Genomic DNA, 25474 nt, shown 5'->3' on the forward strand with positions numbered 1-25474 from the left:
GGACAATCAGTTTAGGAGATGTCATTTGAAGATGTTTCGATTTTTAGCTCTGGCGGCCATGTTTTTTGACAAATCAACATTATTTGAACAATCTTGATAGAGGGTGACATAAGGAACATTTGTGTAAAATTATTTCAAAATTGGACAATCGGTTTAGATGACATTTGAAGATTTTTCTATTTTTAGCTCTGGCGGCCCGTGTGCAACCAAGCGGAACCGTTTGCATAACTTTGGCAGAGGACCATTCAAGGAACATCAATGCCAAGTTTCATCAAAATCCATTCAGTGGTGTCTTTTAAACACAATTGTTGACAACGGACAGACGCACAACGGACGTAGTTCACCCTGAGCATTGCTCAGGTGAGCTAAAAATGCTAATTTCTTCAAGGTCAAGGTCACTAGGTGGGCACGACTCTCCATGCGGGTTGAACCATCCTAGAAGGTTTCAAAGCAATATATGTAACAGTTTTTTGAGAAATTGTCATTTTTGTGGATTTTCAAAGGCGTCAAAAGAATCTAGAAATGCTGATTTCTTCAAGGTCGAGGTCACTAGCGGGCAAGCACTCACCATAAACATGTAAAATTGGTGTCTTAATCATCCTTTAAGGTTAAAGGAAATATATGTTATAGTTTTTGAGTACCGGTAATTCCCATTTGTTAATGTCGTCGCCACCGTCGGACCTTGGACTGCTTTGTCTCGCTTCCACTAAAAGTGGGCAAGACAATAAAATTCAGGTGTCCTCTTATGCTACTGTGATAAACACTAAAACAAGATAATTGAGAATTTAATATGCCTTTATTATAATTTTATATAAAAATAGTATCGTGTGCCAAGTGTTATGTCAATATTATCATTGTAATATCAGATAAATAACTAGCCTTACAGAACAAGATAAGACTGGATGTTATTTAACATTCACAGAAAGAAAATAATCATCTAAGGAGCAACAAAAACAATTGTTATTATTCGGGATGACACAAAAAAAAAATAAGGTTTTCATACAACTTTAAACAAAGAGAAAAAATCACCGAATTTGGAACGAGAGGTGTCCATCTGACAACATGCTTGACTATTCCACAACTTGTTAATTTAACAAGGGCCATAACTTGGCAAGACATGTGTAACTCCATTATTTTATAACAATATATAATTAGATATTAAAATTTTACTATGGCAATTTGTATTAAATTCAAGCACAAGTTATCTAACATAGTTACCCTGAAATCCCGAAAATAAGCCGATTCTGAAAATAAGCCGGTCTTGAAAATAAGCCACCATTTCACTACAGGCACAAAGGGCTCATAAATTAGCCGCACTCAGAAATAAGCTGTCTAATTTTTTGTATCAGTAATAGTGTCAATGACTTTGTTAGGACACCATATAAGATAGCAAAAGTTACCAACGTGTACGTAGCAGATTTATTTCCACACGTAATAACAATAAAACATACTCTGGAATAAAAACACCTAAAACAATGCAAGTTATGCTGATATTTAAAACCCTGGACAAATCAAAACTTTAAAAGCGAAAAAATCCTGACTCAAACACTTCTTGTCACGTCAGTAATTCTACAAATTAACTTGACAGGTCTGTATAACACAGACCTGTGTTTATCACCTATTGTGTAAGTTATTCATACCCGTTGGCCGATTAAATCAGATGTGTATTTGTTTGTTAGGCCAGACAAAAGCTTTTAATGGGTAATTATCTGTAAGCATCGGATTATTTTCATTAAGAAATTGAAATAAATTGTAACAAAACTGGTATGTCAGAAGTATAAGTATTTATCGACGTCGAAGTTTTTACTACAAGAGGACCATGATGGTCCTGAATTGCTCACCTCTTCCCACATGATCCAGTTTTGAGTATGACGTCGTTTTTTCTATTATTTGACATAGTGACCTAGTTTTTGAGCTCATGTGACCCAGTTTTGAACTTGACCTAGATATTATCAAGATAAAAATTCTGACCAATTTTCATGAAGATCCATTGAAAAATATGGTCTCTAGAGAGGTCACAAGGTTTTTCTATTATTTGACCTATTGACCTAGTTTTTTAAGGCACGTGACCCAGTTTCAAACTTGACCTAGATATCATCAAGGTGAACATTCTGACCAATTTTCATGAAGATCCATTCAAGGGTATGGCCTCTAGAGAGGTCACAAGGTTTTTCTATTTCAAGACCTACTGACCTAGTTTTTGATCGCAGTTGACCCAGTTTCAAACTTGACCTAGATATCATGAAGATAGACATTCAGACCAACTTTCATACAGATCCCATGAAAAATATGGCCTCTAGAGAGGTCACAACGTTTTTTCATTATTTGACCTACTGACCTACTTTTTAATGGCACGTGACCCACTTTCGAACTTGAACTAGATATCATCAAGATGAACATTCTGACCAATTTTTATGGAGATCCATTCACAAGTATGGCCTCTAGAGAGGTCACAAGGTTTTTCTATTTTTAGACCTACTGACATAGTTTTTGATCGCACATGACCCTGTTTCGAACTTGACCTAGATATAATCAAGATGAACATTCAGACCAACTTTCATGAAGATCCATTGAAAAATATGGCCTTTAGAGAGGTCACAAGGTTTTTCTATTATTTGACCTACTGACCTTGTTTTTGACGGCACGTGACCCACTTTCAAACTTGACCTAGATATCATCAAGATGAACATTCAGACCAACTTTCATACAGATCCCATGGAAAATATGGCCTCTAGAGAGGTCACAAGGTTTTTCTATTATTTGACCTACTGACCTAGTTTTTGAAGGCACTTGACCCACTTTCGAACTTGACTTAGATATCATCAAGGTGAACATTCTGACCAATTTTCATGAAGATTTCATGAAATATATGGCCTCTAGAGAGGTCACAAGGTTTTTCTATTTTTAGACCTACTGACCTAGTTTTTGACCGCACGTGACCCAGTTTCCAAAATGACCTAGATATCATCAAGATGAACATTCAGACCAACTTTCATACAGATCCCATGAAAAATATGGCCTTTAGAGAGGTCACAAGGTTTTTCTATTATTTGACCTACTGACCTAGTTTTTGACGGCACGTGACCCAGTTTCGAACTTAATCTAGATATCATCAAGGTGAACGTTCTGATCAATTTTCATGAAGATCTTGTGAAATCTATGGCCTCTAGAAAGGTCACAAGGTTTTTCTATTTTTAGACCTACTGACCTAGTTTTTGACCGCACGTGACCCAGTTTCGAACCTGATCTAGATATCATCAAGATGAACATTCAGACCAACTTTCATATAGATCCCATGAAAAATATGGCCTTTAGAGAGGTCACAAGGTTTTTCTATTATTTGACCTACTGACCTAGTTCTTGATGGCACGTGACCCAGTTTCGAACTTGACCTAGATATCATCAAGGTGAACATTCTGACCAACTTTCATGAAGATCTTGTGAAATATATGGCCTCTAGAGAGGTCACAAGGTTTTTCTATTTTTAGACCTACTGACTTAGTTTTTGAAGGCACGTGACCCAGTTTCGAACTTGACCTAGAATTTACCAAGATGAACATTCTGACCCATTTTCATAAAGATCCCATGAAAAATGTGACCTCTAGAGATGTCACAAGGAAAAGTTTACGCACGGAGGGATGCACGAACGGACGACGGACACTGCGCGATCACAAAAGCTCACCTTGTCACTTCGTGACAGGTGAGCTTAAAAAGCAAACTATATGACATCCATATCTTCAGTATTTTGGTACTCAACAAAAAAATACACCGGTTTTTAAACAGTTAGTGAATATTATGTACTCAAAAGTTCGCCGGACTCAAAAATAAGCCAGTCTTGATAATAAGCCACCAAATCCTTACGAAAATTTAAAATAAGCCGTGGCTTATTTTCAGGATTTCAGGGTATTTCAATAGGGCTGATGAACAGAAAGCGCTGTGTAAAGTTTCAATCCAATGCATGCAATGGTTACTGAAAAAAGAGCTTACATGCAAAAGTTTAACCATGTGGCACTGATGATGATGGCGACGCTGGTGCCAAGGTGAGTAGAATAGCTCTCACTTATGTTTAAAGTCATGCTCAAGATACAAGACATTTTGATCCCTAATGCCAGTTGTCAATTACCATCCTGCATTTCCCAGCTGATCATGGAAGTCAAGTGCTTGTATGAGCTTCAAAACTACCAGACTAGTAGATGAGAACAATTGCCAACTACCATTAATGGTTCACAAACGCAAGTCTGAGAGACTGTACTCATTACCTTTTATGAAAAGTAGTTTGTAACAAGTAATGTACTAAATACATGAAATAAAGTCTTCCCTTAAAGCACGACCAAACATGGAATCACTATTCCTGATATGACCCCAATCATGTTGCATGAGCTACCAAATTACATCATACACATAACAGCTACATTTCAAAGATGTTTCAAATAAACATGGGCTTAAACTATATCCCTGACAATACTTTCTTACAGGTCAACCACTCTCTGCATGTCATACTGACCAGCTTAAAAACTGATTCTGGTTTAAAAAAAAATCTTGTAGTGGTTTAAGAGATATTGACTGGACAAGAAATACAGCTATTTGACCTTTGACCTCCAATATGACCAATATGTTGGATGGAGGGACAAACAGAAAGGCATGACTCCAAAGTAGTACACAAATACTTGTTGTTCCTGGGGAAATAGCAAAATCTGAAGAACACTACAACAAGCACAGATACAGTAAGTTCATCAAGAACATAGTTCAAATATAAAATAAAAAAAAAACAGGTATAACAATGTTGGAAAAAATATCAAATACAAGTTTGTTCACAAAAAAATTAAATGCTAATAAAAAAAATACAGATACACTAAAGATATATAAGCAGCAGGGAAGATTAGGGAGTATATAAATCAGGGTAAGATTGTGGAAGAGTATTATAAATGTATATATATCTTACAGCAGTGAAAGCAAAATAAACATAAAGGTTATTTGGGGCTATTGGTTACAATAGATACCCCACATTTTTAATACACCCACCAGTATCTGTTGTATAGCAATAATTGGTCTTTAGTTCATAAATAAGTCAGAGTATGAAAAATAATTGGGTTTGTACACATTCCATCACTGTCACACAGTGATGCTGACCTCTGAAATTCGATATCATTGCCAATTGTAATGTTTTTTATAATTCAGCATTTCAAATACTCTCAGTCTGATACATCTGTTGCTGTATATGTAATACCTGGTGTCATATCTGGATATCAAGACTAATATGTCACCAGTTATCATCTATACTGTAACATTTAAGAAATGTCCTATATTCTTTACATGAACAATTTATTTCAATATCATTAAACATGTGTAATATCTGGATATTATGACAACAGTGAGTAACAAATCATTGTCACAACTGTAACACCTAATGTAACATCCAATATACTGTGTGTTACATGAAAAAAAAACAATTTAATGTCACAACTGTAACATCTATCTATCTGGAGGACACAACAATGTGAGCAGATTATACAAACTAATGATTGTCATATAACTTAGAAAGTCAAGTCTCTCCAATGAGTAAATACAGTACATATGCTGTGGAAATAAACTTGTGAATACAAAACATCTACAGGTATAACCTGAATACAATACAGCCTTCAATAATAGACCAACAATTGCTTTTGCAGAAATTATATAAGTTGTTCTTGGCCATGGAAACATATAGTGATGTTTCAGTAAGAATACGACCAAAATTATTTCTGCTGATGGTTGACTCTACAAGAAATTCACAAGTTTCCAGAATGTTTTTTAAACTTTTTTTCAGAAATGATCATTTCAGACTGTCTGATTCAAACAGATAGTCTTCAATAAGAGTTTGTACCAAACAAAGATGTAGAAAAGTACAGGGGATAAAACAAGCGGACAGAGAAGACTGATAGTAAGCACTGCTACAATATAGAGAATTAATGGCCTAAGAAGCACCTAAAATACATCTTCAATAACAGGGGAACAGTGGGGTCATTATAAGACTCGTATGTCAGCCTGTGTAGGACAGGGCTTTCCGAACCCAAGGCATAGCAGTGAATAAAAAACTGAGTGCCAATGAGGTTTCTGACCCACTCTGTCCTAAGGGAGGGAAAAACACCTATCTAACACAAGGACATATGTAAGATTATTTTCTTGCCTACCTTTGCCATTTTTTTAAAGATACTGTAAATTATAAAATTGTACATGTGATTATGACATCAAAATGCAGGTGTGAAGCTTGTCTTTTTTCCTAGCAAGAATACTGTTGTCTTTGTCTGCAAGGTAGGCAAGAATAAATCTCTAAACAACTGTAATTTCTGTTGAAAAACACTTTACTTTTGTCCAAGAGTTGGGTGAAAAGTTTGTATACAGAGTATACACCTTGAAGGATATTACCAGTCAGTGGTTATGTTTTAAAACATGTTATAAGAGTGTTGTTACTGAAAATGTTTGATGTTTGTGAATGCAACAAAAAACAAGGAGCTGCATTCAATAAACGCTTGATTCCCCCGGTGGCATCCTTGTCGATACAAAGCAACCTAAGTCCAAAACGAGGTCAAGTTCAAGATCAAGGTCAAACTGAGGTCAGGTGATGTCTGAAGATTAGGAATGGTCACAGGTTACAACTGCATTAATATCAAGTCATTCTAGTTAGGGGTATTGATGCTAGACGAAACGGTCCCATTTGGTTAACCTCATACGGACGGATGAACGGACACACTGACGGACGAACGGACAGGACAATCACTATATGCCTCCCCCATCAGTAGATGCCGGGAGCATAAAAACAACAGGAAAGTTTATCTTATCTCTATACTAATTTAAAACCAAGGCTGGACTAAGTTATCCAGCTTCCAATCTATACCAAGCAGTCAACATTCTATAAATTTTAATTAAAAGATGGCTTCTTCTCCATACATAATAATTTCTATATGATTAACTTAGTCTTCCCGTCCTTTATCTTGGGTCAAGAAGAAATTCAGAGCAAGTTAATAATTTCACCCTTAATAATGAAACAAGACCACAATCCCTTCTGTTCTACATATGTTCTCTGTACATATAAAACCATATCTAGTATTGCACTACCCTTAAGCAGCTGACTAGCAACTAGTTGCCACAGAAACAAAACAAATACAAAACGAAAAGAAACTAACTTTAGACCAGGTCAAATAAGACTTTAAACCACCTTTCTGCTCGTATCTGGTAAGTCTTGGTAAAAATTATTTACATGTAATAAACTGTAAAAATAGCTAAATTTAGAATAGCACTTTATCAAGATATCCCTGTAAGGTATGAAACCAATGATTCATAAAATGTACAAATTCCCAGATGTGTCTAAAACCACAAATACAAAATGTTAAGAAAAACTTGACCTGGCCTAACAAACATAAAGCAATGGTATAAAGAAAAATATCAGCACAGAGTAAACTTAAGGAAAAAAATTCTAAGGAACGAAATAAAACCCTACAATCTGTATTATACACAATATGTCCACACTTACTACAATACAAACTATAGGCAAATTTATAAAAAGGTGACTTATAGTAATTTTACATAAATTCAAAATACAAGAATTTGGTGTCTTATGTCCTAAAAAAGCAAGTACTGTTCTACTTTTCTTTCCCCAAGCCCTGTTTCTTCATTTAAAAAGCAGATCAATAGTAAAAAGGCTAGCATCTGTTGCATAACAAAGCACTAATTACTGAGAAACAGCTGACATTCTTATACTTATGATTCACTCTATGGTTTAGATGTTTAATGTCAGAGGTAATTTTACACTGGTATTTCAATAATGTGATGGCTTCTGTACTAACTTGTTCTCTGCAAGTACTAGACAACTTCCTATGAATCAGAAGAGCAGGTCAAACCACTGTAAGTATTATGATAACATTTGCCTCATCCATCAGTTCAAACTTGCGACACAAGTCTCTGTTGGGCAGGCTATGGTATACTGCATGTAAATTTTAAAAATGTTGGACCTGTTGAAAGTATCAGTTGTTTAAAATTGGTTCAATGAATTTGACACCATACAAAATACCTCATAAAACCTTCAAAAGCTAGATTTACATCATCATGCAAAACAATTGTTCCCAACAAACAGAAGTGTGCATACACAATACATTTTGGTGAATACTATTGAGGTATCATAATACATATCTTTGTGAGCAATACATGGGCGTTACATATATATAACACTTTTTACAAACAATATATGAAATTATCAATTCAACATTAATAATCTGTTTAAGACACACACACATACACACACACACACATGCATGCCCATGCATTTACACATGCTTACAAATGCTATTACAGGATGTGTTTATACAAAATATAACTTCTTGTTAGTTCTCCTGCTTCTTAAGAATACCTAATAAACTTCTTTCTTTACACTGGTATGTTTAGAACAAATATTTATTTATTCTGAGCTATCCATTTATTTTTTCTTGCAACTGACTCATTATATTTAGCATACAACATTATATTTCAAGCAGTCAATTTATTATATCTACTTGCGTGGACAACCTTTGTAACATACAGACAGACAGAACTAAATCAATACACCTTCGATTATTTCTTGTACTCAAGAAAATAAATATCTAAAATCTTAAATCGTAAAATCATAAATATTCAAAATCTTGAATCTTAAAATTTTAACCTTTACCCAGCTGGCTACAAATGATTCTGCCTAATAGTATCTGACCAGTGCAGACCAAGATCAGCCTGCACATCCTTGATCATGATGTGCAATGTTTGCCATTCAGTCAGTAAATTTTTGGTAAGCACACCTTTTAACAGTTAATGGTACTGTCCAAATTGAAAGATGGACAAGTTCATTATAGAAATTTAGCAGGGTAAGGGTTATACAAATATTCAGACTCTTGACATGACTTACTTATAACAAAATAAGTATCTGTGATAAACAAAACACAGTAGCAAATGACTCAAGAATATGATTTCCATAAATATAAATAACGAGTTTTGTTTCTGCATCTTTTACTGAAAATATTACAAAGAAATTTTGTTTTAAAAATACTTAAAAACCAGCTTCTTTTCAAAACAGACACCACAAAAGTGGTCCTTTTGGCTTTATTGTAAAGAATGGTTCCAATACATGACAGGCAAATACAAAACTACAATTATGCTAATAGTGTACAAGTATAAAGCACTTATAATTAACCAACAAGAGCTGCCCATAAGACAGCACGCTTGACTATTCCACAACTTCTGAGACAAAAAAGGGTCATCAGGGCGTTCGGCTGACCCAAGGTCCCGGGTTTTGACCCGCATAAAATATGCCAAGTGCGTTGGCTTGACTCGCAGAAATTTACTTTGATGTGTCTCAAGTTCGAAAGTTCTGCCCCTCCCTGTCAATCAAAACCCCAGTGAATTTCAATATTGTTCGCCGGCACAAGCGGAAATATGGCAGAAGGCGGAGCGTCGTATGTTAATTAGCTACTGATAGATGTTAGTCACGCCACTTGCCGACTGACACGTGATCATCTCGCGGTTTGTATTTAGTACAATAATGCCTTGACATTATCAAAGGTGTAAATTGATCAATGTGTAAAAGTTAACTGATAAACAATGCAGCCTTAGATTATCGTGTTTGTACCACTTGTTAATTATTTTGTGTGCTTGATACGATTACATGAGCCGGTCGGCAGTCACAGTCTATAGCAAATTTATTATCATTGCCGAGGCTTTGTTTGGGCCTAAAGAAATAAAATGCTTTAAATAAGCTGAAATTATACGAGGTATGATGAAAAAATGAAATTTAAAACAGTTATTTTTTTCAAGAATTTTAAATGTTTACTTTCGTTTTCCGTATTTGTCACTCGTTTTCGCGACCGCCATTTTCGGACATTTTTATCATTTCTAACAAGATTTTTCTAGTACAATCTGAATAAAAAGCCAATAAAAAGTCTGCATTGAAGAAAAATATGATCACTGTTTCCGAAGCAGCTCTTATTTAGAAGAATTTGCCGAGAATAAAATCATGCAAAGCACCAAACCCCACCCACTTTTAGGCAATGTGCAAAATAAGACAACTAAAATATGAATTGCTTAAGAAAATCTGTTATGACTAATGTACTTGTTTTAGATAAAGTCTGTGGGAGTTGCATTAATAACAGTATACATGTAGCTTGACCCCTCAAAAGCTGATCTTGACTCTTGAAAATCTGATTTTGATCCTTGAAAATTTTGGCTGAAGAGTCAATGACTCTTGAGTTTCAGAACCTACAGAAAGCCCTGGGTCATACAGATTACGCCAGTCTATCAGTAAGAAAAACTTTAACCAAAAATTGTAAGTAAAAAAAGTGCTGTAATTTGCACTTAAATTCAACCAAGTGTTATCTATCTTGAATACTGCAGTAGGTTTTGATGACTAGAAAGCCCTCTGTGATGTTTTAATTCAATACATGCAATGGTTATTGAGATAAGGCTTAAATGAAGGTGTGACGCTAATGCATGGGCGAGTAGAATAGCTCTCACTGTTCTTTTAACAGTCTAGCTAAAAGGATGTTAATTCCAATAACAGTTAAAAAAACGTTTTGGATATATAAAATAAAATCAGGAAAAAAAAAAAGAAAAACATTTACTCATTCAAAGTTATAATGCACTTGTTGATCAACAGCAGCTCTATGTACACAATCCAGACATTGTTGACAGATATTTGCTAGATTTTACTGTAAATAACTACATTCCAACATATTTCACAGTGTTTTATCATAAAACACTGCATAAAACTCGCTGATTTCCATTTATAATGACCAAGAAATGAAATGTTTACTTTGTTTAACACATTTTTTTGTCATTATTTGTTTTATGCAATGGCAGACAGTTAACCTACCAAATGTTGCTGGACTCTGAACCAGTAATATCTTTTTCGCATGCCTTGGAGGCAGAGGAAAAATGACTTCAGACACATTGTTTTCTGTAAAATGGTCATGGTGTGCATAGAATGCACCTGGGAAGAAAGGGTAGGGGGATCGAACTCAATCCCTAGTCCCTAGTATTGTGTTCTTCCTACTAAGCTAATCAGGACCAAGAGATGAGATATTTGCAGCAACTGTCAACTATATTTTATAAATGAGGAAGTGTATGTGACTATCAGACACTATACAGCCTTATAACGTACAGAACAATGTAACAACCAAAAAGTACAAACATATATAAAATATGAACATATATGAAAAAACATAATATATATAAAGTTTATATCTGTTTTATATATTGTGTATAAACAAATCAACATAAAGATAAAAACATCTGCCATCTTGGATTTTTAACAACCTTTCTAGTAAAATTATGCTTCACAAAAAGTGCTAGGTAAATCAAAATATAGAATCACACCGTAGGGAAAAATATTCAAAGTGCTGAAAAAGAACCAAGTACCTACAAAACAAGTGCAATTCCCAACAACAATAATAAATGTTAAATAAACTTATCAAAATCCCATAGAATGTAGATTTAAGTTTTTAAATATATGTCACCGATATTCATTTTCACCCTGAGATTGTTTCCAAAATTTGACATTCACTATAATTTCAATACCAGTAGAACTTCCTTGAGATGCCTCTTTTCTTACTTACTATGTGAATTCTAGACTAAACTGTCTTCAGAGTAAAACCTCTTGTCCATGATAACATTTCCCCTAAGTTATTTAATGTATGAAGTGGTACTGCGGTAATGTGGAAAGTATTCAATTTTTTTGTTTTCAAATTATATTATGCAGAAAACTGTACCATATTTTTTATATATTTATTTTTTAATGTTTTGCTGATCATGGAGAAACAGAATTTTGACTTAACTTCTTTCAGTACCAGTTACTATGACTTTTCTTATTAAAACAAACAAAAAAACTTCCACTTGAAAAATGCAGAAATTTGAGTAAGAAGCATTTAACTCTGGAGCCAGGAAATCCTACTGTGAACACTAAAACATATTATAATCATATATACAATTATCTGGAGATCATCTTGGTCCCTGGTACAATCTCTCCTATCATCACTTGCATAAAAACAACACAACTAACACAAAGTTCATTGTAAAACAAAGATGGAGATCAAACAGTTTTGCAATCAACTCATGAAATATCAGGCACTTGATGCTATAACAGTAAAATAACAATCTCAGATTTCTTAAGGACACATACATTCAGGTTGCACATCATAATAAAAAAAAGAGCTGTCAGAGGACAGCAACGCTCGACTATTCAACAGCCTTGTCAACTGAATTAATACAAAAGTTGAAAAAGGGGCATAATTTTGTAAAATGCAAAGTAGAGGTATTGAACCTCTGTACTGCATGTCATATCATGACAGTGAACAAGTGTGTGAAGTTTCAATCCTTTCCAATTTGTGGATACTGAGATACCAGCTTACATACAAAAACTTAACCAAAAACTGCTAAGTCAAAAAAGGGGCATAATTTTGTAAAAATGCAAAGTAGAGTTATGGGACCTTCACAGTGCATGTTAGATCATGATAGTGAAGAAGTGTGTGAAGTTTCAATCCATTCCAATTAGTGGATACTGAGATATCAGATTACATACAAAAATTTAACCAAAAACTGCTAAGTCGGAAAAGGGGCATAATTTTGAAAAAAAAAAAGAGTAGAGTTATGGGACTTGCTTAGTGCATGTCAGATCATGACAGTGAACAAGTATGTGAAGTTTCAATCCATTCCCATTAGTAAGTACTGAGATACCAGCTCACATACAAAACCTTAACCAAAAATTTCTAAGACGAAAAAGGGGCATAATTTTGTAAAAAAGCAAAATAGAGTTATGGAACCTGTGCAGCGTAGGTCAGTTTATCACAATGAATAAGTGTTTGAAGTTTCAATCCATTCCCACAAGTGGTTACTGAGATACCAGCTTATATTCAAAACCTTAACCAAATCGGGACGCGGACGCCGACGCATGGGCGAGTCCAATAGCTCTACTATTCTATGAATAGTCGAGCTAACAATATAGTTATAACATTTATCTAGCAATTTCATTAAACATCTTAAGTTGCTACTTCATAACTATAATGTAAACCTAAATTTCTTTCCTGATAGAAATCTTTGGTACAACCGTGTCAATGAATCATGTGTTTACAATTTCATTTACAGGAAATGGAAGTACCTTCTAAATTCCAAACCAAAACACAACAAACAAGAGCACCGCCTTGCGGGTGCTGACGCTCATCTGATTTTTTTTGTGTAATAGAAATATTGTCCTACCCATGATTTTCTAAGTCTAAAAAGGGCCATCATTCTTGCAAAAAGCAGGATAGAGTTATGTTTCTTGGTGTTTAGTGTACACTTATGATGGTGAAAAACTGTTGCAAGTTTTAAAGCAATAGCTTCGATAGTTTATGAGAAAAGTTGACTTAAACATAATACTCAACCAAGAAAATGATTTTCTAAGTCCAAAAGGGGCAATAATTATTGCAAAAAGCAGGATGGAGTTATGTTGCTTGCTGTACAGGGTCAGCTTAGGATGGTCAACAAGTGTTGCAAGTTTCAAAGCAATAGCTTTGATAGTTTAAGAGAAAAAGTTGACCTAAACATAAAACTTAACCAAGAAATCTGATATTTTCTAAGTCCAAAAGGGGCCATAAATCTTGCAAAAAGCAGGATGGAGTTATGTTTCTTGATGTACACGGTCTGCTTATGATGGTGAACAAGTATTCCAAGTTTCAAAGCAATAGCTTTGATAGTTTAGGAGAAAAGTTGACCTAAACATAAAACTTAACCAAGAAATCTGATATTTTCTAAGTACAAAAGGGGCCATAAATCTTGCAAAAAGCAAGATGGAGTTATGTTTCTTGCTATACAGGGTCAGCTTATGATGGTGAACAAGTATTCCAAGTTTCAAAGCAATAGCTTTGATAGTTTAGGAGAAAAGCTGACCTAAACATAAAACTTAACCAGGCAACGCCGACGCCGAAAACCGCTCAAGTGATGACAATAAATCATTTTTTTTTCAAAAAAATCAGATGAGCTAAAAATTAAAGTTTCATCCACTTTTAGAGAATACAGTTTGTAATGGTACACCATTCAAGAGCTACTGTAAAATGTTTAGAATATGTTGAATAAAGCACCATGATGCAACACGTTTTGTTTTTCAGTCTGTTTATGTGTACAGACAGCATTTTCAAACAAACAATATCTAAATACAGTAAAGCATGTGTTTCAGACAACCTTTGTAATAGAACAGCTTGTAAATACCTCTTATTGTATTCCCCAAGTTTAACATTAACGGGGCTTGAATAAAGACCATCCCCCAACAAAAACAACTGTTTTTGTAAGAGTGGTACTTATATGCAGGGTTGAGTGTACCTTCTAAATTCAGTGACAAAATCGATACAAGGAAATGACAAAGTCAATGTCACACATATTTTTATATGCTAACATTACAAGTTGTTATGTCAATGATTTTTTTTTTTACTTTTGTATGGAAATGATACATAATCAACAGTAGAAGCTGTATTACATGTCTGTTCTGCTTACCTATCTATCTATCTAGTATATAAAATCTTCAAAATCCACATTCAACTCACATCAAATAGAATCATATAGAAAATGTAAAACCTGAGTTACTTAAATAAAGTCAAAAGTAAAAATGCTTTTTCTCTACACAATACAGCAAAACTTGTGTTAACGGCTCTCCCTAGAAAGACACACATGTATTCTGGTAGGAAAATGCTCCTGATAAATAAAGTTCTCTAAAGCAACAAACTCTGTACCACACAGATATTTTAGCCATTCATACAGTGTTATATCTACACAGGTTGTACTGTATGTAAATGCAAGTAATTTCATCTAGTATTAGTATTTCATCTAAGTAAATGCTAAACTCTTCTGGGCTTTCTAATGGACAATGGCACATTGGTGACTTCAAATAACCTATTTCTTTCTATCAGGAAGGAAGAAACACTTCTGAAAAGAGAAAACATAAAGTGTAATTTATAGTTCTTAAATAAATATAATTGCATCAAAATTACACGAAGTATTTACTGACAATATCTCCACCATTTACTCATTCTACTGTTCCTTGAATAGTGTTCTTCAACTGTATCTAAGTAATGTTACACTGTTCAATTAACATAACCAAAGGTCCTGAATTCTCTCCCTACAGAATTAGTGAAGGCGAATTTATTCAACTACTGGTATAGACAAAATTCTCACAAACTTCCCTAGACAGCTTCCAGGGCCTCTGACACAGTCTACGAAGCTGAGTACTTACAGTCATGAGGCTGATGTACCCTTACACTTTGCCATAATATAGGTAAAGAAAGAAGACAACTCATGTTTGCAACGTGTTTCGTATTTAAAACAAACTTCTTCTGGTAAACATACAATGTATACAATCATGACACTTTGCCATGGAATAGCACATAATGTAAAAGGTGTGTTAATAGCATGTGTCCTCCTTGTTAACAAACTTAACTCTCCTGCTGAATCAGCCCTCAAAAACTAAAATAACAACAATACAAGTGTTTACACAACTAAGGGCGCATAACAGCTAAATAAAAATTTGGTGGTGATTTTCTTCCCAGACAGGAAAGTGTAAAGAAAATGCACAATAACAAACTTACAAAAGGTAGTTACCATTTATATAACGGGTCAAATTTTAACAAACATTTATAGTATTGTACATCTCCGCCGCTTTCCTTTGTGTGTTTTGAGCTGTTTCTTGAATTCTTTTGGTTGTTGTCTGTAAGACAGGGTAAAACAATGTAACATTTATATAACATTTAGCAACAAGAGCACCGCCTTGCGGGTGCTGATGCTCATCTGATTTTTTTGTATAATAGAAAAGTTGTCCTACCCATGATTTTCTAAGTCCAAAAAGGGCCATAATTCTTGCAAAAAAACAGGAGTTATGTTTCTTGATGTACAGAGTCAGCTTATGATGGTGAACAACTGTTGCAAGTTTTAAAGCAATAGCTTTGATAGTTAAGGAGAAAAGTTTACCTAACATAAAACTTAACCAATAAATCTGTTATTTTCTAAGTCCAAAAGGGGCCATAATTCTTGCAAAAAGCAGGACAGAGTTATCTATTTCTTCCTTTGCTGTACAGGGTCAGCTTATGATGGTGAACATATGTTGCAAGTTTTAAAGCAATAGCTTCGATAGTTTATGAGAAAAGCTGACCTAAACATAAAACTTAACCAAGAAATCTGATTTTCTAAGTCCAAAAGAGGCAATAATTCTTGCAAAAAGCAGGACAGAGTTATGTTTCTTAATGTTCAGGGTCAGCTTATGATGGTGAACAACTGTTGCAAGTTTCAAAGCGATAGCCTTGATAGTTTAGGAGAGAAGTTGACCTAAACATAAAACTTAACCAAGACATCTGATATTTTCTAAGTCCAAAAGGGGCCATAATTCTTGCAATGAGTTATGCTTCTTGCTGTACAGGGTCAGCTATTGATGGTGAACAAGTGTTCAAAGCAATACCTTTGATTGTTTAGGAGAAAAGCTGATCTAAACATAAAACTTAACCAGGCAACGCCGACGCCGATCAAGTGATGACAATAACTCATCTTTTTTTTTTCAAAAAATCAGATAAGCTAAAAATGCAGAGTAGAATAAGAGTAGGTAAACAAGTACAAGATATGGAGGAGATCACTATCTGATGTTTAATATTCAGTATACATACAATTTTATCTATATTTACAGAAACTTGAAATGTTTAAAATCAAAGTCCGTCAGACAGCATATCCGGTTATTCGTGGAACCAAAACTTGACAAAGACTTATGTCACTGAGTTAGTTTATTACACTTTTTTACAAATTTAAATTTCATTATGGCAATGATAACAACTTTAATGCATTAATTCGACCTATTTGGAAGACAATTTAAAGACTACAAATTTTCTTGTTAGAACAATGAATTTTCTTGTTTTGACTATGAATTTTCTTGTTTTGACTATGAATTTTCTAGTACTCGCAGATTTCAAGACCTTTATGTAACTAAGTAAAATAACTGAGAGAAGGTGATACTGTGAATGTATTCAACTGAAGCTGTTACCTTATCACTCGAACAACATCATGGAAGGCCAAATCTACATTGACAGGCGGATCTTTAGCACTTGTTTCAATATATGGTAGCTGAAAATATACATGTAATGTATCAGTGACATATTCAAGTGACATAATGGTGGAGAGGTACTACACTACTGGGAAATAATGATTAAATACTTAAAGCAACTAAGTGATATCAAAGACCTTAAAATCAAAGTTTTTAAAAAAGAGATAGATAAGAACTTCTAGCTAGCGATACAAATAATTTCCTTCTGTTGGTATCAAATTTTGCTGTTTTGACAAATACAGCTATTCTCTGTCTGTAACATTATTTTAAAATCGAACAAGAGGTTTTTGTGTATTAGTTATGTTAATTTTTCTATTTTTAGCTCTGGCAGCCTGTTTTATTAACTATCAAAATGAACATTCTTTGCACATAGTAATACATGGAACACTTCTAAGAAATTATTTCAAAATCAAACAAATGGGTTAGGGGATGTTTTTTTCTTCAATTTTTAGCTCTGGTGGCCATGTTATTACGAATAAAATTTAAATCTTGGTGAGAGAAAAACCAGACTGTGACTAAGGTAGTTTCTGAGATCAATATTTCTGAAGTTTCCACAATATACATACAAGAGGGTCATGATGACCCTGGATCGCTCACCTGAGTAATAAGAGCCACATGTTTCAAATGACAAACTGATGATAAAATATTAAGAAAGTCAGTAGGTCAAATTCATGGTCAATGAAATTCAGTTTTACGACTGGTGTGCAAAACTGTGTATGTCATCAAAATTTCAAGGCTGTATCTTAAAAAACAGGAAAGTAGGTCAGTAGGTCAAGGTCACAGTCAAGTGACATCATATAACTTGGGGTCATCAGGTAATTATAATTAAACAGTCTTGGAAATAGGATCAGATGATTTTTAAGTATTTTTTCCTATATAACTCACATAATAGCTAAGTGACCCCAGGGCGGGGCTCTTTTAACCCCAGGGGCATAATTTGAACAATTTTGGTAGACGGCTACTAGACAATGCATCATACCAAATATCAAAAGCCTAGGTCATATGGTTTCAGACAAGAAGATTTTTAAAGTTGTTTCCTATATAAGTCTATATAAAACTTTGGACCCCCAGGACAGGCCAGGGCCTCTTTTCACCCCAGGGGTACAATTTGAACAATTTTGGTTGAGGACCATAAGACAATGCTACAAACCAAATATCAAGGGGGGGGGGGGCTATATTTGACCCTAAGGGGATAATTTGAACAATTTTGGTAGAGGACCACTAGATGATGCTACACACCAAATATCAAAGCCCTAGGCCCTGTGGTTTTGGACAAGAAGATTTTCAAAGTTTTCCCTATAAAAGTCTATATAAACTATGTGACCCCCAGAGTGGGGCCATATTTGACCCTAGGGTGATAATTTGAATAATTTTGGTAGAGGACCACTAGATAATGCTACACACCAGATATCAAAGCCCTAGGCCCTGTGGTTTTGGACAAGAAGATTTTTAAAGTTTTTCCTTTCAGTTGCCATGGCAACCAGAGTTCTGCATGGAATTCAATTCTTTGAACAATTTTGAAAGGGGGCCATCCAAGGATCATTTCTGTTAGGTTTGGTGTAATTCTGCCCAGTGGTTTTCAAGAAGAAATTTTTTTTAGAAAATGTTGATGGACACACGACGCACGACGGACACTGAGCGGTCACAAAAGCTCACCATGAGCCTTTGGCTGAGGTGAGCTAAAAAGGAGAAAGGTACCACACCCTCTGGTGGCCTTACCCTTTTATGACAAATCTCAAGAATTTGAAAACTTATAAAGGGTCGTCAAAGGAACATTTGTGTAAAGTTCCCACTAACTAAAATATTCATAACTTTACTTCTAGTAGAGATATCTTCAAAATTTAAAGTGTTCTGTGCAGCAAATGAAGAGATTTACAATATGATTTGGTTTTTATAGTTATAAAATGAAAGTTAAAAATCAGCTGTGTCTCTATAATAGAGACACATGTGGCCATTTTTTGGACAAATCACAAGAATTTGAACCACCTTGGTAGAGAGTCAACCAAAACCTTTACTGCAAAATTATTTCAAAATTGGGCCAGCAGTTGGAAAAAGTCATCCAAGATTCATTTGTGTGAAATTACTTTAACTTACTTTAATTCGGCAGTTTCTGGCATGAAGATTTTTTAAGTTCCAATACACAGGAGAAAAGAAATGTGCCCCCTGGTGGCCATGTTTTCAGACAAATTAAAAGGATGTGAACACTCTTTGTAGGGGGACTCCCAAAGAATATTTCAATGAAATTCAGACCAGCATGCTGAGTTCAGGTAAAGATGTTGTTTGAAGATTGTCTATTTTCAATTATGGTCGCCATTTTTCAACCAAGTTGAACTTTTTGAACGACTTAGGAAGAGGATCACCCAAGGAATATCCTTGCCAAGTTTCATCAAAATCAAACAAATGGTTTAAAGGAGATGTTTTTTGAAGTAATTATTAATGCAGACTGACGGTTAATGATCACTGTAGCTCACCATGAGCATTTTGTGCTCGGGTAAGATAAAAATAACATTAAAATTAAACTTTATCATTTAGTAATTACATATATGTAAGAAATCTAATGCAGTAAAGTTACCCTTAAATGAGCAGCCAGTGCTCTCCCCTGTTCCTCCGAGACCTTCCTTTGCCGGACCAAATCTATTTTATTAGCTACAAGCAACATTGGGTAAGCATCTCTGAAACAGAAAACATGTCATAACTTCATACATGTAAAACTAGAGCTGCTTTTGAGAATAGCGCATGTCTCCCTCAACCGCCTAATCATCTGAATAGTTATGTATCTGAGTCAACCATGCACCAATACATGTATCACTGGCATCTGTGTACAGCCAGATTTTCTGTAATTCAAGGGCCACAATTCTGAAGTGCCTTGGCCGATCTGACTAGTTATTGAACTTGGCCAAGGACTTATTGGCAAACACAATTCTGAAGTGCCTGGGCCGATCTGACTAGTTATTGAACTTGGCCGAGGACTTATTGGCAAACACATTTTGTTCAAGTGTAGTGAAGATCGAATGAGAAATGTTCGACTGAAGAGTGCGGACAAGTGTGTACAGGGCGATTTTCGTTAATTCAAGGGCCATAATTCTGAACTGCCTGAGCTGATTTGGCTAGTTATCAAACTTGGCCGAGGACTTATCGGCAAACACGTTTTGTTAAAGTTTGGTAACATCGAATGAGAAATACTCGACTTAAGAGTGTGTCAAGTGTGTAAAGAGCGATTTTCGGTAATTCAAGGGCCTAATTCTGAAGTGCCTGGGCTGATTTGGCTAGTTATGGCACTTGGCTGAGGAATAATTGGCAAACACATTTCGTTCAATTTTGGTGAACATCGGATGAGAAATATTCGACTTAGAGAGAGGTCAAGTGAATACAGAGCGATTTTCGGTAATTCAAGGGCCATAATTCTGAACTGCCTGGGGCGATTTGGCTCGTTATCGAATTTGGCCGAGAACTTATTGGTAAACACATTTTGTTAATGTTTGGTGAAGATCGGATGAGAACTCTTCAATTTAGAGCACAGACAAGTGTAAAAAGGCCATTTTTCGGTAATTCAAGGGCCATAATTCTGAAGTGCCTGGGGCGATTTGGCTCATTATCAAACTTGCATACACACAAATCTTAACAGCCCAATGGAATAGGGAGCCAATGACATTGAGCCAGGGGAAATAGCTGCCTTTGTTCAGAAGCTGGTACAGGTATTTTATTTGCCTTTCAGAGATGTTACGGAAATTATAAAGGCATATATCTTACTTGTCTTTAACTCTTAGAATTTGTGTATGGAAGCTTGACATGTTTTCAAAGCTTGCTGGATCAGTCACAGAGTATACAAGCATAAAACCATCTCCCTTACGCATGTACTGCTCACGCATAGCACTGAACTCTTCCTGACCAGCTGTATCGAGAACTGAAATGAAGAATTATTGAATCATTTTAGGAAGACATGCAAAAAAAAGAAAAGAAATGAATTATGGGAATTATTCTATGGTGAACATTTTTAAGATCTTTTATAAAATATGCATGCTATAAGTGTAACCTTACTCATTACTTCTCAGGTACCAGACTTTCTGCAGCAGATTCCACAGCCAAAGGAGGAGAAAATAATTGAACAGCAAACATACTATCTGTATTTTGTTCACAATCATGGTACTATTGTTTGTAATCTGTGTTTAATAATTAAGAAATAATTTATAGTTAAACCGTGTTTTAACGTTATTTATACATGATGGGTGGTTATATGTTAGGCTTAATAGTTTCACGAGGGCACAGCCTCAGTGAAATTATTTTGAACAACGTATAAACGCCCAAGTGTATAAATAGTATTAAAACACAGATTTGCTATAAATTCTTTCAATTCTAATATGTCTTTTATTGAAAAATTTAGATCAACTATGATAGAACTGTTTCTTCATGCATGCATGGCGCCAAATGGTAGGTCGTCGCATTCCTTTGACACACCAGGACCAGAAATGGTAACACGTCTTGTGGAAGAGTTCAATTTGGGCGAAAATGATGGCAAATTATTATGCAAAGTGAATTTATAACCAACTCAGTATGTGTGTAAATCAATTTAAGAGAGTTGTGCAATGTGACATTTTGTTTTAAACATGCTATTTAGTTCAAATATGAAAGCGCTCTTTCTAGATGCATACATGGTGCTAAATATCTCGTCGATGTGACATCAACATATTTTTAATATCATTGTGATGATTTAAGCATTGCTAGTCATATTAAAATAAAAGTTATCTTCTGTTCTTGTTCTGTTTTAAGAATTCTCGGTCATAAAAGACCCAAAAAACATGTGCATGTCCATTTTATTTTGATGATGTATACCAAGTCTCATAAATAACTAAATAGAGGGCTTGAGTACAAAATGTTCTTAATCTGATGTCGTTGTAATATCACAAAGTCCACAAAAGGGTCATACCTACAAAAATAATAAATGGAAATGAAAGTCTCAGAAATATACACATGCCCACTTTCTGTTGATTATGAATACCAAGTCTATAGGAGTTGAGTCAACAATGTTCCGATGTACTTGTAATTTTCGAAGTGCAAAAATGGGCCATAACTCCAAAAATGATAACAAAACATGAAAGTTCCAATAACAAGTGCATGCAGCAGCCTCCATTTTCTGGTTATTAACTTAAGGATCACTTTGTTCTTCATATTTCTTTCTATCTATATAAATTTTAAAACTATAGAATTATATGTTAATCTGACCGTTTTGTTAGTTATAATTTTTATGTTGTCCTGTTATTACGGTGTATATAAATACCGAAAGACATTGAAAAACGAAAGCGAAAGACAAAAAAAAACACTGTAAAAACTCATGAAATGTTTAAATAGAAGTAATGACATTATAATATATATTAATATTAAATTTGATGACTAATTGGATTGTTCAAAAAAGGTTTAAATGCTTATAAATGTGTGCAGCATGATACCAAAAGACACTGTTAATCACTTTTAAAATAGCTAATAAGTTGTTACAATAACTGGATTTATCTGGATGACCTAAATCCAACATCTATACAATGTCATACCCACAAGGTCTGATAGACCATCTATCTAATAGACTAAATGACCTGAAACTGACATTTTTATTATGTTGTAACATGATCCTGAGTTTATTGTTTTCTTAGGTAAAGATCTACGTATTACTAAATAAAAAAATATAGTCAATTATATGGACATGTTGGGACAGGACTCCTGTATTTTGGAAAAGGACCCTTCAAAATTTGGGCCAAGGGTCCTGGGACTCTTGGGTTTTCAGGTCTAGTGGAACCCCTGAGACGTTAGATTTAGATGTCTAGGCGACGTTGACTTGGGAAATAAGTGTACTGCATTCTTTGTTAAGCAACTAATTATTATTATTATTATTATTACTATTATACCAAATCTATATAGCGCCCTTTTCATGATAAACACATTCAAAGGCACTTCACATATAGCAATCGCAGCCACACAGGGTGTGAAATTCATCCTCTACTAGTACAGACTCGGAGCGATCTGACAAGAGGGACAGAATGAGATAAAGCCCTTAGAACGGAAAGAGAGAACAAATTCAGATACAGGCCGGCCTGTCCAGCTAACTTAACCTAGGTCTTTGCAAATAGACAGTCTGGTTCTTTAACGTGCTTGGTGTATAGCACCAATACACACATGGGCGACACTCAAGAACATCTCAGAAATTTCCAATGCCTGGACCGGGATTCGAAACCACAGACCTCTGGATTGAAGGTCAAGCCTGTAACCACTAGACCACCTACTAAGTCCAAATAATAGAACATCTCGGGACAGCGTGATAACTTCTGACTGTCACTGTCTCCGTCCCTTTTGTTTTATCGGCTGAAAATGCAGTAGTGTATTCAAGATGATTAAAAATATACTTTTGTATATCTCTTCACACAAATTTTGTTTACAGATTTATAAGTATTAATAACAGGTAAATTTATATTCAATCATTACTTATTCATTAAGAAATTGTTTACCGGATAGCTAGAAAATTCTCTGGGGATTTGCTAGCCGTCCAGTAACTAGACAGCTAGAACGCAGGCTAGGCATCCTGTTACCGGTAGGATAGACCGTTCCAACAAAAACCGCAAAAAGAAACACTACAGTCAACTCGCCAGTAGAGAATCACTGCCAATAGCGGGTCACTTGAAAATAAAATGTGAATCTCTCTAATACATATTAGAGTATACAATGTTTAAGTATCCAGTAATATAAACTTATCACTTACCAATTATTACACAAAAGAAGATGGATCTAATCTAATGAGTTTGAGTTCTATGAATAGATAACTCTTGCAACCAGTTTCCTGACTTGGATTTTAGCACTCTTGAATTCTTCAAAGTAGAATATTTTGGAGCATACCTCACAGTTTCTTAGATAAAACCACACAAATTTGGTACCATTTTCAAGAGTGAAACACACACTTTCATAGGAATAATATGATTATGAATTTTAGATTGACTTCGATGAAAAAAAGTGCCATCAAGCAGAGGCGGCCATTTAGTCAATAAAGGGTCACCCATATCAGGGATAATCAAAAGATTGTTTATTCTGCTTAAAAATACAAATCAATGGTTGATTTGATGTAATAATGGTTTGAACTGGCAAATTTAGATAAATGAATAAGGTTCTGTGCATCAATACTTTTTTTTGTTTTAGATATAGTTGGTGCTAATTATGCTTAGAATACAACTGTGAAAACTAGCACTATATTCCTTTTACCTAGTATCTCCAGTTTGAAATGTAAACATATTGATTCTCATTATATTCTGCCTTGAAATGTTTATTTCCAATACCACAGTCATGTTTTGTCAGAAAAAAGACTGTTTTAAATGGATAGAAAATATGATAAACTAGGTGACCCTCTATTGGCAAAAGCGACCCCCTATTGGTGAATCGGACAGGTTTAAATATTTCATTATAACTTCAGACATAAAAGATAGATTCAAATAAATCAAACATTTAAATGAATGTGAGCAATAGTTTTAAGTGTTAGTAAGTTTAGATATCATGAAAGTCTAAACATTCTTCACCACATGCTAAAAGTGTTGATAGTGACCCGCTATTGGCGAGTTATCTGTACATGAATTTTAGATTACCATCAAGTATACACCATTCTCCGTCTATTTCAGTATGTTGTATGTATGAATCCTCAATCGTTGGATCATAATCTACCACAAACATCTTCTGAAAGAATTGTATTGTAAGCGCACTTTTCCCCACACCTCCATCTCCAACAACCACCAGTTTGTACGTTGTCAAATTATTGTCGTTCGGTGCTCTAGACATTGTTTTTTATCATCAGAGACAGTTTTCAGAGAGACGACTGTGTAAATTTCACAATATCCATGAATAAGCAATTATTTTAGTCAAAGAAGCGTGAAATTACTAAGTAAACAAAACATTCGCAATAAAAATCATGGGAGCGGCCATTACTACGGCCTTGAACTTCCGGGTCCTAAATTTATGTAGAATTATTTGTGAACGAAGTATTTTATGGAAGAGATTATAATATTTTATCCATTTTAGAGAGAAAAAGAAATATTTCTACATTTATTTTAATAGATCTTAGTCCATATATATTCCCATAAACTGTTCTTAGGTTTTAAAATGCAATTATCTTATATTGCATATAAATAGTCCAGATAAATTCTAAAAATAACACTAAAAAAAGCATTGGTTGCTATTTTTAAATAAAAATTTGGAGCTATCAAAATATACATTAGTCATGTATGGTGAGCTATATAGGCGAAGTTAGGTTTCCTTGAAATATTATTGGATAATTTACATTATTATCCCGATACATTGTGCCCACAACTGCTATTTATTAGCTGGATTAGGTTTTCTTTCATATTCATC

The 25474-nt window shown here is 34.6% G+C and overlaps 1 protein-coding gene across 1 annotated transcript; it reads right to left on the reverse strand.

Moving 5' to 3' along the window:
• Positions 1 to 777: 777 nt before the first annotated feature.
• LOC123532280 (ras-related protein M-Ras-like) lies at positions 778 to 25194 on the reverse strand. The gene is made up of 6 exons (XM_045313686.2): positions 24715 to 25194; positions 20852 to 21005; positions 19674 to 19773; positions 17042 to 17121; positions 15619 to 15724; positions 778 to 14946 (listed from the first exon to the last, which is right to left on the reverse strand). The coding sequence occupies exons 1-5, from the start codon at positions 24902 to 24904 to the stop codon at positions 15652 to 15654; spliced, it is 597 nt and encodes a 198-aa protein (XP_045169621.1). The 5' UTR covers positions 24905 to 25194; the 3' UTR covers positions 778 to 14946; positions 15619 to 15651.
• Positions 25195 to 25474: the final 280 nt, after the last annotated feature.

This window comes from Mercenaria mercenaria, chromosome 11, assembly GCF_021730395.1.
Source record: "Mercenaria mercenaria strain notata chromosome 11, MADL_Memer_1, whole genome shotgun sequence".
Taxonomy (NCBI): domain Eukaryota; kingdom Metazoa; phylum Mollusca; class Bivalvia; order Venerida; family Veneridae; genus Mercenaria; species Mercenaria mercenaria.

Bases quoted from the DNA above. Each gene is read 5' to 3' on its own strand.
- LOC123532280 (XM_045313686.2), bottom strand. From the start codon at position 24,904: ATGTCTAGAGCACCGAACGACAATAATTTGACAACGTACAAACTGGTG. The intron at 19,774-20,851 runs GTAAGATATATG...TTTCTGTTTCAG, and splicing joins ATTCTAAGAGTTAAAGACAA to AGATGCTTACCCAATGTTGC. The intron at 15,725-17,041 runs GTAACAGCTTCA...CCTGTCTTACAG, and splicing joins GATGTTGTTCGAGTGATAAG to ACAACAACCAAAAGAATTCA.